At 41.9% G+C, this 16,303-nt stretch overlaps 2 protein-coding genes across 2 annotated transcripts; both read left to right on the top strand.

Moving 5' to 3' along the window:
• Positions 1–642: 642 nt before the first annotated feature.
• Positions 643–4,551, top strand: etsrp (ETS1-related protein). Its single transcript, XM_080858067.1, has 8 exons — positions 643–701; positions 1,006–1,087; positions 2,060–2,173; positions 2,322–2,399; positions 2,549–2,749; positions 3,047–3,289; positions 3,405–3,523; positions 3,771–4,551. Exons 2-8 carry the CDS (start codon positions 1,006–1,008, stop codon positions 4,053–4,055), a joined length of 1,122 nt encoding a protein of 373 aa, XP_080714193.1. The 5' UTR covers positions 643–701; the 3' UTR covers positions 4,056–4,551.
• Positions 4,552–7,856: 3,305 nt separating this feature from the next.
• On the top strand, positions 7,857–9,756 carry pycard (PYD and CARD domain containing). The gene is made up of 3 exons (XM_080858357.1): positions 7,857–8,173; positions 8,855–8,917; positions 9,162–9,756. Exons 1-3 carry the CDS (start codon positions 7,918–7,920, stop codon positions 9,425–9,427), a joined length of 585 nt encoding a protein of 194 aa, XP_080714483.1. The 5' UTR covers positions 7,857–7,917; the 3' UTR covers positions 9,428–9,756.
• The last annotated feature ends 6,547 nt before the right edge of the window (positions 9,757–16,303 follow it).

Below are 16,303 nucleotides of genomic sequence, written 5' to 3'. Positions count from 1 at the left end.
CACCGGATTCTAATAGCGTGCATTGGTAGCATTTCTAAGCTGTCAAAAAAGTTTCAAAAGTAAAAAAAATGATTTAGACAAATCTACTTCCGCCTCTGACAAAATAAAACAGCAGTCTATTCTATTCCAAAAGTCATTGTAGAGAAATTGTACTTGGTGAATGGGAGCTCTTTATAGTAGGCTAATTAAAACACTGGTTTATTCATATTTTGTTCTTATTTTTAATAAGATCATTTGTAATTATCTTATGATCTTAATTATGTGCTTTACAGTGCTTGACATAGGCTATTTGATGGGACAGGATAAAAGACTATTCCACTATACGTTGTGTTATCCTGTAGGCTGTGGCAGGCCTAATAATCTAGCCGACTCATTGACTATTTTTTCATGAGTATGTATGAATGAACTCAATTCCCCCGCGTGGTATTCGTGACTTCTACCTGACGTCACGGCCCGTTAAGCGACATGTTTTGGGCCACTAATGGTCACGAAGCACAGCACATTCTTCCCGGGGTGGGGTGTGGTGGGGGGCGGAAACGCCCCTGCACGGCCGCCTCTTTAAAACGGGGCCAACTCGGACAGCAACAGACAACACATAAAAACCTCTGCACTCCTCCGTGGAAAGCGTTCAATCAGACCATCCGAGCAACAGCAATTAGGCATATCCGAGGAAGACTTCAAGCGAATTCAAAAATCAAACGGTAGGATCTTTTTACTTCTTTTTTAAGGTTTTGGATTAATCTATTAATTTGCAAAATACATTTAATTTATGGTAAATATCACAAAAGAGTTTGAAACAGAGTGAATAAACAGTATTCGGAAATATGGGCCTTATTGAAGCTTAAATGAATGGTTAAACCGGGCGGCTGATTTGGTTTTGGGTTGGCCTCGACCAGTAAGACAAATCCAACACTGTTAGAGAAGTATTGAGAATATAATTCATCTATCTACTTAAACATGTATACTGACATATGTATTTACATTTGTGTTTGTTTGTATTTGAAGATGGAGATGTACCAAGCTGGATATTATACTGAAGATTTCAGAACACAGGAAGTCCCTGCAGGCTTTGATTTTGGATCATATGGTAAGTCCATTCCCCTGAAATCCAACCCACAATTTCTTTCACTAATCAATAACGTTAGCAGCCCCATTTTGTAGTTATCCTAAAATATTTGTCAGATGTAAAGTCAAAATGCTTATAGTCCTTGTAGCACTCACAGTCAGTAGAAACAGCCAAATGTTGTTTTCCACTAATTTCCAGTTTTGCACTATTCTAGGCCTTATTTCCGTTGACTCTGTACAAAACATTTCCTATGGCCTTCAACTGAACAGTGCAGTCCATGACACCCCCTGTCAATTGGACCTTGACATCTTGTTCATCCACACAGATTCAAACCTCCAGCTCAGGAACATGGGGGTGTCAGGGTGTGTTGTTCAGTGATTTGGAAATGTCTGAATGGTGCTGGTTCAAGCAGGGGGGGGGGGGGGGGGGGGGGTGGGGGGGGGGGGCAGGTTAAAGATACACCCGTTTTTTTTTTCTTCTGCTCCCTCCCTCTTTTCCTAATCCTTTCCTCCAGACTTCCTCCCCAAACAGATTTAGCACCCCTGTCCACCCCCTTCATCAGCACTCGCTCGCACTCCCATCGCCTGCATTTCCTCCCCACTTCCATACTAACGCACAGAATCACAGAGGGAGTGGGTCGCCAACAGCTTAAACAGAAGAGAGCGCCCTCTGAAAAGGAATTGACTTTGGGGCCTTTTTAAACAAATGGGTACAGCCTGACCACTGTCAGCATCTCTCAGCAGCACGTAGCAGGCAGTATAGACAGAGTGGAGGTTACTCACTGAACCAAAAGACTATCTTTTATAGGGTTGCCTATAGGGTTGCCTATAGGAGGGATCCTTTTCTTGTTGATTGACTGTGAGGGCTATAGTCTGTGCTAGCATATCTGTGGACAAGGGTGTAACCCATTGTTTATCATCTGCTGACAAAAGAGCTCTAAAACCAACACCTGTGCTCTTTCTTGACTAACCCCTGTCTCGATGTGCTCCTCAGACTACAGTGGTGAAGACCTGTCCTTTCTATTAGACAGCAAGGGACAAGGGCAGATGCAGTACCCGGAGGCCTATGGAGAACCCCAGAAGGACCTACAGACATTTGACTCCAAAGGTAGAGGCCACTGTCAACGCCTTACACCACTTGCACTGTTTCATAAATGATTTATAAACACTTTTGAAACACTTCTCACTCACTTGTTGCTCAAAACGATCTTGCCCGAATTTCCTGTTGAGAAAGTATTTCCTTCGCCCATTCTCAGGTACCTCTAATGGATCGGCCCTACTCAACTTAGATGCCTTCCCGGAATTCAGTTGCTGGATGTCGTCATATACCAACAGTGAGTATTCATTTTTTTCTCTAATAACTCAGGAATGTTTTCATCTGCACTACTAGCATGGCATTATGAGCATCCTACAGCCTTCTGGACGATTTCATCATCAAAGACATATTTGGAGTTCTCATCCTTTGTTTCTGTTGTTTCCATAGCGCCAGAAGCTGTCAATTCAGAGCATCCACAAGCTGGGTACCAGGACTCCACCTCAACCTTCCAAAGCTTCACACCTCTGTGTCCCCCCACCCAAAATGGGTCCTTTACTCCTGGCTTGAAAAACGTGACGGGTCTCTACAACCCTGAAAAGGAGACAAATCATGGAGGAGCAACAGGCACAGTCAATCTGGATCACCTCGGTAAGCCCCGGGAAGGCAGGACTAGTTGTGGAGCTGTAGTCTCGTACATGTTAATTGCACAAAAGCAAACTGTTGTGTTGGTGTTTGAGGAAGCAAATAAACATGTGACATGCAATTTCATTATTTCTAATGCAATTAGCTGTAAAAACAAAAATTCTAAGTTCCTCTTATGTTTTGTCAGTTGCTTTGGACAAATGTGTCTGTTTAATACTGTAACAAACTATAATATAACAACAAAGTTATTTGAAATATGAATTCATAATAATAATTTAATGGATGTGTATCTATCTGAAGCAGGTGACCCACTGAGGAACTATGGTGTGTACGAAACAGATGTTCAAGGGAGGCCCTCACAGTACTGGACTGCATACTCCCCTCCCAGTTATGGCCCGCCCTTATCTGGCCACACTCCATCTTGTGGTTCCCCTCCTGAGCCCCAGCCCTCAGAGCAATACTGCCCTCGTGTGCTCAAACGGAGAAGTGCACCCTCACAAAGACTGGATAAGGATGGAGAGGTGACAGGAATGTCAGCGTATCCAGGTGAGGCAACATGCTTTTGCCATCTCCGGCTTTTGAGAGTAGTGAAATTTCACACTTAAGTGTACTTTTTCTTCTTTTAAATAACAAGATATGTTTTCTCCTCGTTCTTTTTCAGGCTCAGGGCCTATTCAGCTTTGGCAGTTTTTACTGGAGCTCCTCCTGGATTCGGCCTGTCGCACGTTCATCTGCTGGACAGGAGACGGCTGGGAGTTTAAAATGTCTGACCCTGCAGAGGTCAGTTTGCCTACTCTTGCAGAAAACCTGCTAAAAGTGTATGTGTTGTGTTGTGATGTGTGTGTGTGTGTGTGTGTGTGTGTGTGTGTATGTGTTTGTGTGTGTGTGTGTGTGTGTGTGTGTGTGTGTGTGTGTTTGTGCGTGTTTGTAGGTGAAAAGGGTGATTGACACACAATAATATCTGTTCTCTCAAGTAGTTTTTTTCACTCAACTTGACTCTCTCTCTACCAACCTCTGTCCACCACAGGTAGCCAAACGTTGGGGCCAGTGCAAGAACAAACCCAAAATGAACTACGAGAAATTGAGCCGCGGCCTGCGCTACTACTATCACAAGAACATCATCCACAAAACTGCCGGCAAGCGCTACGTCTACCGCTTTGTCTGCGATGTGCAAGGCATGCTGGGAAAAACAGCTAGGGAGGTGCTAGCCAGCTTGAACGTGGCCCCACTGAACGTGTCGGCAGCTACCAGCCAGGTCTTGGGGGCCCCATCAGTGAAACAGGAGAAGAGCACAGAGGCCTGGACTCACTAACAAACACTTTAAAACAACTTTAAGTCGAGCAGAACTGGGATCCTTCAGAGCTGTGAACAGTGGTGTCAGCAACCAATAATTGTTCTGGATACAACACGGCTGTTCTCACTGTCCTTACAAGTAGCAACAGCCTCAACCTTACTGTGACTATTAGCATTCCATAAACACACAGTCACTTGTTTCGTGTTCTGGTTCCTGTATGCTCTTTCAGATCGTGGCAGTGTGGCGCCTGTGTTTGTGAACGCACTGTAAATGTTCCTGTTATATTTAGGCCATGAGCGAGGTATTCTTTTCCATTAGTAGAATAGAGGCTCTTATGATGGTCACAGTCAAATTAGCAATAATTACAAGCTTGTTGCTATCCCAGGTTTTGGTGTATTTTGATATTCACACACAAGTGTGAACTATGACCTGTTTATTTCATTACCTACCTCTCTTGTTTGAAATAAAGGCATCCATTATTTGAAGGAAGCCAATGCTAGCTGTTTCATCATGAGAAAATGTTTCCCATCTGAGACATACTTTGTAAAACTGAAATATTTGTAAATAAATTGTACATAGATTTGAACATTTCTGTCTTATTTCCTTTGGTTTGACAAATTGTGGAGAATGTTAGAACTGGGCGTTGGGTGTTGATACATCGAATGTGCGTTGGGTGATAGTGAGATGCATCGAGTGGGTTGATGGCTGGATTGTGTCAATCTCAAATGTTTAGGGCCTCCAATCATAACCTGTTTTATCTGTGTTAAGGAGCAGAAAATTGTTAGTCATCCACACTTTGACATCTTTCAGGCAAGCTAATATCTAATATCAAATAAACAAATAGACCAACGATCGAGATTAATTGCATACATCTACATTGCGTCTATGGATAGTTCAATCAATGTGAAATACTTTGTAACTCTTTGGAGTTGCAACGAATAGAATAGACTACACCCCCAATTCGTATTATGACTTCTCCATATGTTCATTATTTAGATGTGTCGTTCGTGAACGAATTTGTCTTCACGAACGATTATTTCTAGTGAGCGAGAACCATTCATGCTCACTTTCCGTCTCGTTCTCTTAACGTTTTGCAAATGTGTTTTGCAGCAGACTTGTTGGGCAGGTTTGTTCGCTAATTCGGCCGTGGAGTAACACAGGGGAGGGCTGTACATAGACATGTATACATGTCTATAAATATGTATATGTCTATGGGGCTGTAGCCCACAGGCGTGTAATAAGGCTTATCAGGGCCGGCCCAAGCCTTTCGGGGGCCCTAAGCAGAATTTGATATTGGGGCCCCCCCTCCCACCTAGCGGAGTCATTTGCTCTCAACGATTATTGACAAAAATGTCACACTACAATGATTTGACAATGAATTAATTGACATTATCAATTGTATTAATACTGAATTACGTAGATGTGATTTCCTGTATTTTTTATATGGCCAGCTGGAGAAGGGAAATACAGTTTATGAAAAATTCGGTTTTTTTGCCATCATTACTTACACTCATCCACAAACAATTCCACACCTAACCATTCCTATTCTAGTGTGGCAAAATGAGGCACACCTAATTGCAGTGTGGTGAACACTTAACATCCTAAATATAATTATTAATACAATATAAGTATATTTTCATCACAGACGTCTCCTCACCTCAACATGTTGTTTTCTCATAAAGACCAATAGGCCATCTCTCAACAAAGATCTTAGAGCAGAGCGCACATTGTGCTCCATCTTTGGCTGAGATGTCACTTTTACTAACGTGCACAGGCACAGCAATGCTAGCTTGCATCCCTTACACCTAGAAGGTTAAGTTCACCTTTGGCTGTTTCCTCCAATATAAACCGATATCTCACGGACTAAGACTCTGCACTTAGTAGCTGTCAGACTCACCACTATGTCACATTTATAAAACAGTACTAAACTATGAACGCTTTCACGTGCAAAAATCAGAGACAGTGTGGTAAATTTGCCGTCAGTCTCGTTTTCATCTTCTCTGATGAGTCCAATTTCACAGTAGGTGCAAGACTCTGTGGCTTGTAGGCCTCTCCAGGTCTCCGTCTAACCATCAGACGACCATGTGTTGGGCAAAGCTGAAAATTGGACTCATCAGAGAAGACGAACTAGAAGACCCTTCAGTCCGCTTTGGTTCAATCAATGGTCTTTTACAAACCTCAGCCAGGCAAAGTACAACGTTGTCCCGGAAGAAAAACTTGCTTCCTTTTGCTCTGACAATGTTCCCCAACTCTGAGAATTGTTTTTTCCAGCAGGGCAATGCTCCATGCCACACAGCCAGGCCAGTAAAGGTGTGGATGGAGTACCACCAGATCAGGACCCTGTCATGGCCAGCCCAATTTCGAGACCTGAATCCCATAAAAAACCTCTGAAATGTGATCAAGAGGAAGATGGATGGTCACAAGCCATGAAAAGAAGCCGAGCTGCTTGAATTCTTGCGCCAGGAGTAGCATAAAGTCACCCAACGGCAATGTGAAAGACTGGTGGAGAGCATGCCAAGACACATGAAAGTTGTGATTTTAAATCAAGGTTATTCCACCAAATATTGATTTCTGAACTCTTCCTAAGTTAAAGCAATAGTATTGTGTAGTTTAAAAATGAATATGAGCTTGTTTTCTTTGCATTATTCGAGATCTGAAGACACTGCATCTTTTTTGCTATTTTGACCAATTGTCATTTTTCTGCAAATAAATGATCTAAATGACAATATTTTTATTTGAAATTTGGTAGGAATGTTGCCAGTAGGTTATAGAATAAAACAAAAATGTACATTTTACTTTAACACATACCAATAAATAGTAAAACCAGAGAAACTGATCATTTTGAAGTGGTCTCTTAATTTTTTCCGCGGCTGTATTTTAAATAATCATGCAAACATACCTTTATCTTGCTCTTTTTTCTCATCTTCTGTCCTTTTCTTTTTCCGTTTTGGGGCACCAGAGAGATACGTCCTTTTAGATGACATGCTTTATTATGTCCCTTCCAACTTCACCTTGAGTATTATGCAGTGTCTGTCTATGACCGCGAATTATCTGTCAGCAGATTGAGCACGCAGTTGATATGCATGACTCGAACACTGGCAGGTATGTTGATCGTAAAATCAGAATTTTCGTGTATAGATGTATTCTTTATTTCATTCAATCAATCAGGTCACTTGTTTAAGTTATTTAATATTATTATTATTTTTAATTACAATTTTTTTTCCGATAGGGGGCCCCCTGGCGGTCAGGAGGCCCCAAGCGCCCGCTTGTATCGCTTATGCCTCGGGCCGGCCCTGAGGCTTATTGTATTGGTTATTATCTGAGTTCATGGAGGAGGAGTGATAACGTTATTTGCTGTACCCTTCTGTGTGACCGCCGCGCTAAAATGGACGGCATGTATTCATGTAGGGAACATTTGACGAGGCACTAATTAAAAGAAAGAACACTATGTTAAAACCTGGACAGGAGTTAGACAAAAGCTTAGGCAAATGACTTGGCCCAGCTGATTGATGACAATAAAGATGTCCGTGTATCCAATAGTAGCGCTGCTTTAATTGGGCAGGTTTGTGTTTTATGTACGCTCATTTCCGCCTATAGCTTCATCTGGTTTAAGCGCTTGCCTTTCAGTTTCATTGAAGAACGAACGGCCAGGGTACATAGTTCTACTTGTATAATAACTAGTTCCACGCTGATAAACCACTTCCATTCGTCATTCTTGTTCAGGCAAGTAACCAATGAGAGACACTCTTCGCGTACCACAGAGTTCGTGTCAACAGTTGAAGATTGGTGTTGGGCTGCAAAGGGAATAGTAAGGCGCCGTCGACATAGTATTGGGTCGTCGTCTTATTTGTGCGTTCGTCCACATTTTAGTTGAAAGACCATGTCAAAAAAGACGGCCAAAGCTTTGATAACTGACGCCTTGGAAGATCTGTCGTCCAGAGACTTAAAGAAGTTCAGAGAAAGGTTATGCGATAACGATGAGCCGCGCGTCACCAGGCGGTCGGTCGAAGACGCCGACGAGATGGACTTGGCCGATCTTTTAGTAAAGATATGTACGGAGGCAAAGGCTGTGCAACTAACTATTTCCCTCTTTAGTCAACTTGGATTCAGTAATCAAGCAGAAAAGCTACGCAAAGGTAAGACAGTCAACGTGAAGAAAACGCCGTTTGCCTTATTTTGACCAGCTCTATTCTATATGCAGATGCAAAAACATTTTTCTGCAGATTGGTAAATACACACGCTCAAATGCTTTCGATTTCCAGCATTAAAGCATATTTAAAAGAAAGAGCACTTTTTTCAGTTTAAGTAGATCACTTCCTGAAAATAGGGTTGGGCTTCAGTTTCAGTTTCACTTTAACAACAGGTCTTTGGCTTTAGTTTTTCCGAAGCCACATGGATCATAAACTTGGAAGGTTAATAAAAGATAATTTTAAATAAGCAATGCCACGGGAATAGTTATAACTCATGTACTCTTTCCAGTTAACATTATTCAGACAGAGTACCATTTTGTTTTAGGTCTACTGCCACATGAACTGATAGTTATCTACAAGCACTTTAGACATCTAATAAAGACATTAGAAAAATGTGCAACTGGTTTGGTTATAGGAATAGCTATTTGCTGGTGTATTTATGGTTGCCTCTCTTTTTTTTAAATCTTTTATTGATTATGCAACCCTTTCATGTACAGTATATACTTGCCATTTGACTTTGTATGAAGACGTGACATGTGTTTGACACATTTTTAGTAGGTAGACAGACTGTATGAAGTTTTGGTATTTGCTGAATAGGCCCACTCATTGTACCTCTTTGTGGTCTAGAAGCTGCAATTGCTCCAGGTCCAGCCAGTGCTGAGAGCCGGACAAAATATTTGCTGGAGGGCGGTAAGCAACATTTACACATTTAGTAGCCTGTAACAACAGTAATTTCATAAGTTATTGCACATGAAGGTGTTTGACTTAAGTGTACATTCTCATGTTTTGATTTCTACAGCCAGTGGTGTTGAGGAAGCAAACTCATAAAGCATAATATCCTCCTCTCTTCAAACACAAAGCTTTCTCTATTCCCACTTCCACCTCCACCAAGTACTCATTTTGTCCCTCCGCTTCACCCTCCCTTGTTGTGTAGGTCAGCACTTCGTCGACAAGCATCGCATTCGGCTGATCGAGAGTATCACCACGGTGGAACCCATCCTGGATCGTCTGATGGCGAGGAATATAATCAACCATGAGCACTACACTCTCATCCGCGCCAAGTCCACCAGTACCCAGAGAATGAGGGAGCTCTTTGATGTAGGCAGTATCCGCTCCACTGCAAAAGGCAAAGACTGCCTATATGATGTGCTTGCGGAGTTAGAGCCCTTTGTCATGGAAGACCTGAAGGAAAGGTCGTAGAGACAAGGATTGTTTGTCTGTGTCACTATTAGTCAAAGTCCACCTTTTGAACAGGTGTGTGATGGCCCATCAAAACATGTGCTTGACTGGGATGTCTCAATCCTGCCTTTAGGGACCCCCTGTGTACCCTGTTTTTCCTGTCTTCCCTTTATCCCTGCTCCAAGGACACCTGGTTGAAGTCAGTGTAATTGGAATGATATTGATTAGCTCTGAAGGAGTTGAAAAATCAGATCCAATGAATTTTATATTAATTTTGTATTTGTTGCTTTTAATTGGACTTAGGCTAAATGTAAGCATTTCTGGTTGAATATACTATTAGATTAGATGAAATAACCTGAGAGAGGTTTGAATGAGTGTTCTCATCTCTCCCCTTCTCTCTGTCTCTATCGGAGGGTCTTAGACATTCCTCATGAATACTGGCCTATGCTCACAGCTGGATTTCTTAATCAATTTCCCCTGTTCACCACTGTTGTGGAATGTCTATGTATGCAGAGCAGGTAAATATGGAAGACATGCAGTACAGAGTGACCAGACAGACTCTCCTTTAACAAAGACCAAACTTCTGTGGCAAAGACCAAACTTCTTTTGGAAACCAAACGTCCAGACTTCATACCCACTCAATTAATGTGCCAGATTGTTTGGTGGGGCTCTACCTCTAGGTGTCAGCCATCTCACACATAACTGGTCATGAATATGTCAGTTCTGTTGGGGTGAAGTAAACACAAGCGGCATCTAGGTCCACCAGAGCCCTCGCACAACATAATGACCAAGTGTGGGCAGAGGACTTTTATTATTAGTGATTTGCATTATGGTGAAGATTTGTTTCAAGTATATTTTCTATCATTCCATATTTTTTCAACATAATCTAGCATGTTATAATTGAGACTGTCCATTGTTATTGCATTAGCAAATATTCAGTTGTATGAGTCTTCGGATGTCTTTTAATAAAATTAAGCAGTCTGCCCATATATGAATGTATTATGAATATTTTTTCAAACTTCTTGGAGGGGATTTTAGGTATTACATTATTAAATCTGGAAATTGCACATTTCAAGGTATATCAAATTAATACACCTTTTTTTTGCCGAAAATGATCTTATCTTGACAACTCCCAAAGAGGGGTGTTTAGGGAGGATTGATATAGACATTTAAGTACAATTGTTTTTAAATACTGTAAATATTTAAGGCAAAACAATCTCTGCCCTGAAAAACACATGAACAACACAGTATATTCATTATTGTCAGGGCTGCTCAGAGATGGGACCTGAGTTGCTGTATTTGTGATCCAACGATTCAGCCAAATGTGTAAATGAGGACCCAATAGCAGGATGTTGAAGACGGCTTGGTTTCTGTTAATATTTCAAAACAGGGATATTTCCATACAGCGGTAGTCCAGCACACAGATAAATCATCCACAGTGGAAACTCCCAAAAACACAGAAGATAAGGGCAAAAGGCAAAAACTAAGGAGGTGCAAAAAGTGTAGCTCTCAGGCAGACCTGAATAACAGCTATCCGTGGCGGGCTTTAAGGAACCACTCACAGCAGGCGGCATGGGAACCGCAACGAGACTAACATGGCACTAGCTATAGCTAGAGGCGACAAGGTGCTAGAGAGCACTACGCTTCCTAGTGCTCGTATCTGAGGAGACACAAAAAGTGGCTTGAGAACCACAGCGAGACACCAGCCCAAAACTAGAGGCACCCAAGTGCATACGTGGGCTGCGTGTCTTTGTACAAAGGCTAAGGGCCTGATTTACTAACAGGATTGCGCCCATTTCTGGCGTAAAATAGGGGTCGTAAACATAAAACGGTATTTACTAAGGGGGCGCATTTGAGTATAGTCGCATATTAACGCTTTGAGGGTGTGTACCTGCCAACAGGTGGGATGGCACGGAGACGTGGGTGGTAACGTAGGCGTGAAGCGCACTTTAATGGGAGGAGTGTGCCTAATGATGTATTGCGTGGAATTTACTAAACTGCCTGGCGAGCGCACGTCTATGATTTGCGCGCTAATTATCTGCCTCATAAAAGCACGTCTTAACCAGGAAGCGCATTTCCATTGAGTCTGAAAACGTTCATATGGCAGCAGTGATAATAGCAAGGCAAAGAAAGAAGACAGAGACAGCGCACAGAAATAATTTTTTAAACTCGTATAACACATTTTCATTTAAGCGAACCACAAATCATTAGACGGTACAGGTTTACCAGCCACGCAATACTTCAATTACTGAACCAGATCAGAGACGACATCGAACCCTCCAACACATTCCATTCAATCAGTTGGTAAACTCTGGACAACATTGCAAATATTGGCATCGGATCATTTCAAACAGTTATAGCATCAGTTGGTATATCTCAGCCTTCACTCAGCCAAATATTCACCCAGGTACTCGACGCATTGCTACGGGGCACTGGTCAATATACATTTCCCCACTGAGATAGCTGAAATTAAACTTTCCGAACGTAATTGGAGCCATTCATCGCACCCACATGCAAACAGCCCCATCTTCAATCCACGAACACGTTTAACGAAACAGAAAGCACACATATTCAATGAATGTCCAGGTCATATGTGATGCCAACATGACCATTACTTACGTGGTAGTGGTCTGTCCATGACAGTTTTATCTTCCGGAATAGTGCCATCTATCCATGATTGAGCAACGGTGATTTTGGAGAGGCCTGGCTACTTGGTAAATGTATTTGTTTCAGTGGGGATATATAGTAGTTAATCCATGTCCCTTGCAGAACGTATTAATCTCGCCATGTACACATCTATATTGTTATAATAGACAGTTTATGCATTAATGCCACCAATAGCATATTATTTATAATCGTGTTCTTTTCAACATCTCACTATAGGTGATGGCGGGCAAAACAACAATATAACCCATTGAATCAGGTTCAGTGATTGAGCGAACGTGAACCAATATATCTTTCTCTTCTTCGCTGAACCTTAGTTTTTTCTTCCTCGCAAAGGCGCAGATTAAGCTGCGTTCGCAAATCAATGTTAGTAAATCAGGCCCTTTAAAGGGCGGAGTGAGCACCCCAGTGCCCAGCGCAGATGTGGTTTGATAAATACCACGGAAAATGCGCAAAAACACTGTGCGTTAATTTGCGAACGCAGATTAAGCAGCGCTCGCATATTTGTAAATCAGGCCCTAAGTGCTTAAGAGCACTTCTAACTAACCATGCCACCGAAACAAGCTAACAAAGACAGTCTAACACACAGTGGCACAAAGACAAATTAACGACCCAACAAAGGGCAGGGAAACTAGCCAGGTATTTAGCTCCTGGCTAATCAAGGGAAGTGGCAATACATCACAGGTGAGGACACACAGAGGGAAACCAGCGAGGGCACACAATGGTTAACAGGTGAGTGCCCACAATGTGTTACAGGTGAGGGCACACAATCACAACAATGGCACATGGACACAAAACAAACATAGAAAGCACAAAAAGTCATTTTGCCACCAGATGCCGCCACATCGTGGCAATGGCTGCCACGATCGTGACAATAATATTACTATTGATATGGACAATGATACTCTGTCCAACGTTTGTCCAGGTGATTATATAATTTGATAGATGGATAGATGGAAAATCTCTTATTAACAACAATAATAATAATAATGCATAGTAAAAATAATGCATTTTATTTGCTCTTAGTGGACTCACTCATGATGATATATGTTCCTCCTTAAAAAACATAGTGAGGCATCATGTGTCAAACAGATGGCCAAATAAAAAACGAAGAATAATCAGATAAAAATTATTTAAAAATGAATTATAATACTGATAAGTGTCAGATCCTTAAAATAGGTAAAATTATTCTAATTAAATGTTGTAAAAATAGAGATTTCAATTTCTGGATTCTGATCCATACTTAAAGTTATGAAAAACTGGTCCTTGAAGGTCATACATTAAATGATATACAAATTAAGCAGCGTGGATTTATTTACATAAGTGACATAATCAGATGAACACAAATGGACAATGAGCACCTATGCATATATATCGCTAAAGCTGTAAGGGTGTGTTATTAGATCCAGATATAAATGGGATGACACTCTAGACTGAAGAGATCTCAGGATGATAAAGTGTACACATGCAAGATACCATTTGGAGAATACACAGATATGGCACAGATATGAGCTACACATTTCATTTGTGTGTTATTAAATCTCTGAAAGATTTGATCAGAGTTCTCTGGGATGCTGGAGTACACACACCAAAACATAGACGACGAGAGCAATTACAGACAGGTTATGTTTGCTGGGTGAAACGTCAAACGGCTGTCAAAAGAGATCTTTTAATCATTATTTGCAAAAACAACATTCCGTACATTCTTTATTCAGGACTCGCCCCGGGGCGTTATTCCATGTAGAACCGCCACTGTTTTTAACAGAGAGAGAGGGGTGTGATGGAGCCCTGTATGACCTAGCGTAAGCCAGACAACCCCAATGACTCCCAGGGCTGTGTTGCTGTCAAACGCCACAGTAGCCACTTCCTGAAACCCACCTATGAAGAAACAGAATGCCAGTCAATAGGCCATATTAATTGAAACCTGTAACATGGTTAAAATTTACTTTTTCTGTCCTGGTTTAGGTTTTCATTTATCAACATAAAGCAGTTAGGGTAAAGGGTAAATAAGGTTAAATAAATGTATATGTCCTGTAATCATACGTACTTCTTGTATTTCACTGTATTTCATATGCAACACTTACCTAAAAAAGCTATTCCAAATGCACCCCATCACACGTATCCTTTGTATCCACAACTCTGTAGAGGGGTCAATAACTAGTCAGTTTAACCAATACATTATTACTTATAACTTATTAATAACTGTTTAGTTTCCATGCTCATATATTGATGAGATCATAAATGAAATGTGTGGAGGTAACACAAGCACAGCTCCCCTGAAGGACTTTTCTCTTTTCTCTAACCATTGTATTGGAAAAACCATTGCAAGTTGTTAAGTATCGGCATGATGGCTGTAGTGGAGTGCTGTGTTTTTGTTATTGTTATGGTTGTTGTTGTTATTGTTATTATTATTACCTCCGCCAGGAGGTTATGTTTTCGCCCCTGTATGTTTGTTTGTTTGTTTGTTAGCAGGATTACGCAGAAACGCATGCAACTTTGTGGGGAGATTGGTTAATATAATGGCAATAATTGATTCGATTTTCAGATGTCAAGGTCAAAGGTCAAGGTCACAAGGCGGAGGTTTGCATTCTCTGAATGCTCCCATTCTTGTTGTTGTTATTTTTGTTGTTGTTGTGCTATTAGGTTTTGGAATGGTGGCTGTAGTGCATCCTGCTGTGTTCTAATACAGGGGAGGAAAAAAAGCCTGGTTGATGGAGTACAGGGCCCCTGCATTGAGCACTTGCTAAGAAGTAGCTCAAGTCATTCGGTTGCAGTCCAGTGATGGGTTGAGCATCAAAGACCACATCAATACCCCTGCTAAAGCAGGAGGAGGACCTGGTATTAATACCCCTGCTACAGCAGGATGACCTGGTATTAATACCCCTGCTACAGCAGGAGGAGGAGGACCTGGTATTAATACCCTTGCTACAGCAGGAGGAGGACCTAGTATTAATACCCCTGCTACAGCAGGATGACCTGGTATTAATACCCTTGCTACAGCAGGAGGAGGAGGACCTAGTATCAATACCCCTGCTAAAGGAGCAGGAGGAGGACCTGGTATTAATACCCCTGCTACAGCAGCAGGAGGGCCTGGCACATGCAGCTGGTGAACAGCAGGTTCATTAATGGACGATTGCCGATCCAAGTGGAGAGAGGTGCAAGAGGCTGTAGGTTGTGTGAGGGCGGCATCAGCCCCTGGCACCAAATGGGGTATATTGTCATGTCTATAATGGAGTGCCTGATGTTTTGGAGTATCTATGGAAGCTTATGGTGATTGTATGGAAAAAAAGGAACTATTCGGAGGAGGTAACGTCGGGCAGATGGTATTTTCATTCCGAAGGAGAAGAACACTGTGACCATTGGCCAAATTTAACCTATCAGTCTTCTTAATGTGGAAGGAAAGATCTTGTTTAATCAGGCAGCAAGCACAGAAGTCAGAGGCATCCATATGGCATTTTTTGGACCTCGCTAATGCCTTTGGAGTGTTGGTTTTTGATCAGGTAAAAACTGTTCTTTTAAGATCTGGATAAAACTCTTTGTTCTTCAAGAAAAAATCTTTAAAAAAAACTTCAGAAGTCAGGCAGAGTGTGGAGCAAAAAAGGTTTACTTTGCCAGTATAACACCAACAGCATAAACCTAAGCAAGTCTCGAGACTATACTGGTTTTACAGAGTTTCCAAAACTGGGTCTCATAATATATGGTATCAAATTAAATACTATTAGCTGCATATGCGGCTGGGCAAAGGTGTCCTAAAAATACATCAGGGCAAGAAAGGGTGCCTAAAGAAGGGTCAACAGGGTTCTCGCATTGACAACTACTTTCTGAGCAGCAGGTCGAGTCAGTCGACTGAAGTTCAGCAGCAGAACAAAAACCACAGTCTGCAGGACACCAACATCCCTGTCCCAGAAGAGGAAGAACATGGCACAGGAAACCAACCTGAGCCCAGCCCAGCAAGACCTGCAGAGGAAAAGAAGATCCACGGGCGAAGGCCACTGATCAAGTGGCCAAAATCCTGCGAAAACGTTTGGAGCAGTCAAAAGAAAGAGATCTGAACTGACAATCCCCACTAAGTCCAGGAGGCAGAAGAAAATGGATTGTCTAGTCAGAGAGAGGAGGCAGCTGAAGAACTAGTGGAGGAAAGCCACAGAGGAGGAAAAGGAGGGCATCAACGTTTTGCAGGAAGAGATCCGGAGTACTTGTGACACTGAGGAGAGCGAAAAATCTGGTAAAGAA

Source organism: Sprattus sprattus (genome assembly GCF_963457725.1).
Source record: "Sprattus sprattus genome assembly, chromosome: 19".
Classification (NCBI taxonomy): domain Eukaryota; kingdom Metazoa; phylum Chordata; class Actinopteri; order Clupeiformes; family Clupeidae; genus Sprattus; species Sprattus sprattus.
This window is presented reverse-complemented; position numbering and strand designations above follow the sequence as displayed.

Coding starts and splice junctions, on each gene's coding strand:
- etsrp (XM_080858067.1), top strand. CDS start 1,006: ATGGAGATGTACCAAGCTGGATATTATACTGAAGATTTCAGAACACAG. Junction 1,088..2,059: donor CTTTGATTTTGGATCATATG/GTAAGTCCATTC, acceptor TGTGCTCCTCAG/ACTACAGTGGTGAAGACCTG. Junction 2,174..2,321: donor ACAGACATTTGACTCCAAAG/GTAGAGGCCACT, acceptor GCCCATTCTCAG/GTACCTCTAATGGATCGGCC.
- pycard (XM_080858357.1), top strand. CDS start 7,918: ATGTCAAAAAAGACGGCCAAAGCTTTGATAACTGACGCCTTGGAAGAT. Junction 8,174..8,854: donor AGCAGAAAAGCTACGCAAAG/GTAAGACAGTCA, acceptor TTTGTGGTCTAG/AAGCTGCAATTGCTCCAGGT. Junction 8,918..9,161: donor AAAATATTTGCTGGAGGGCG/GTAAGCAACATT, acceptor CTTGTTGTGTAG/GTCAGCACTTCGTCGACAAG.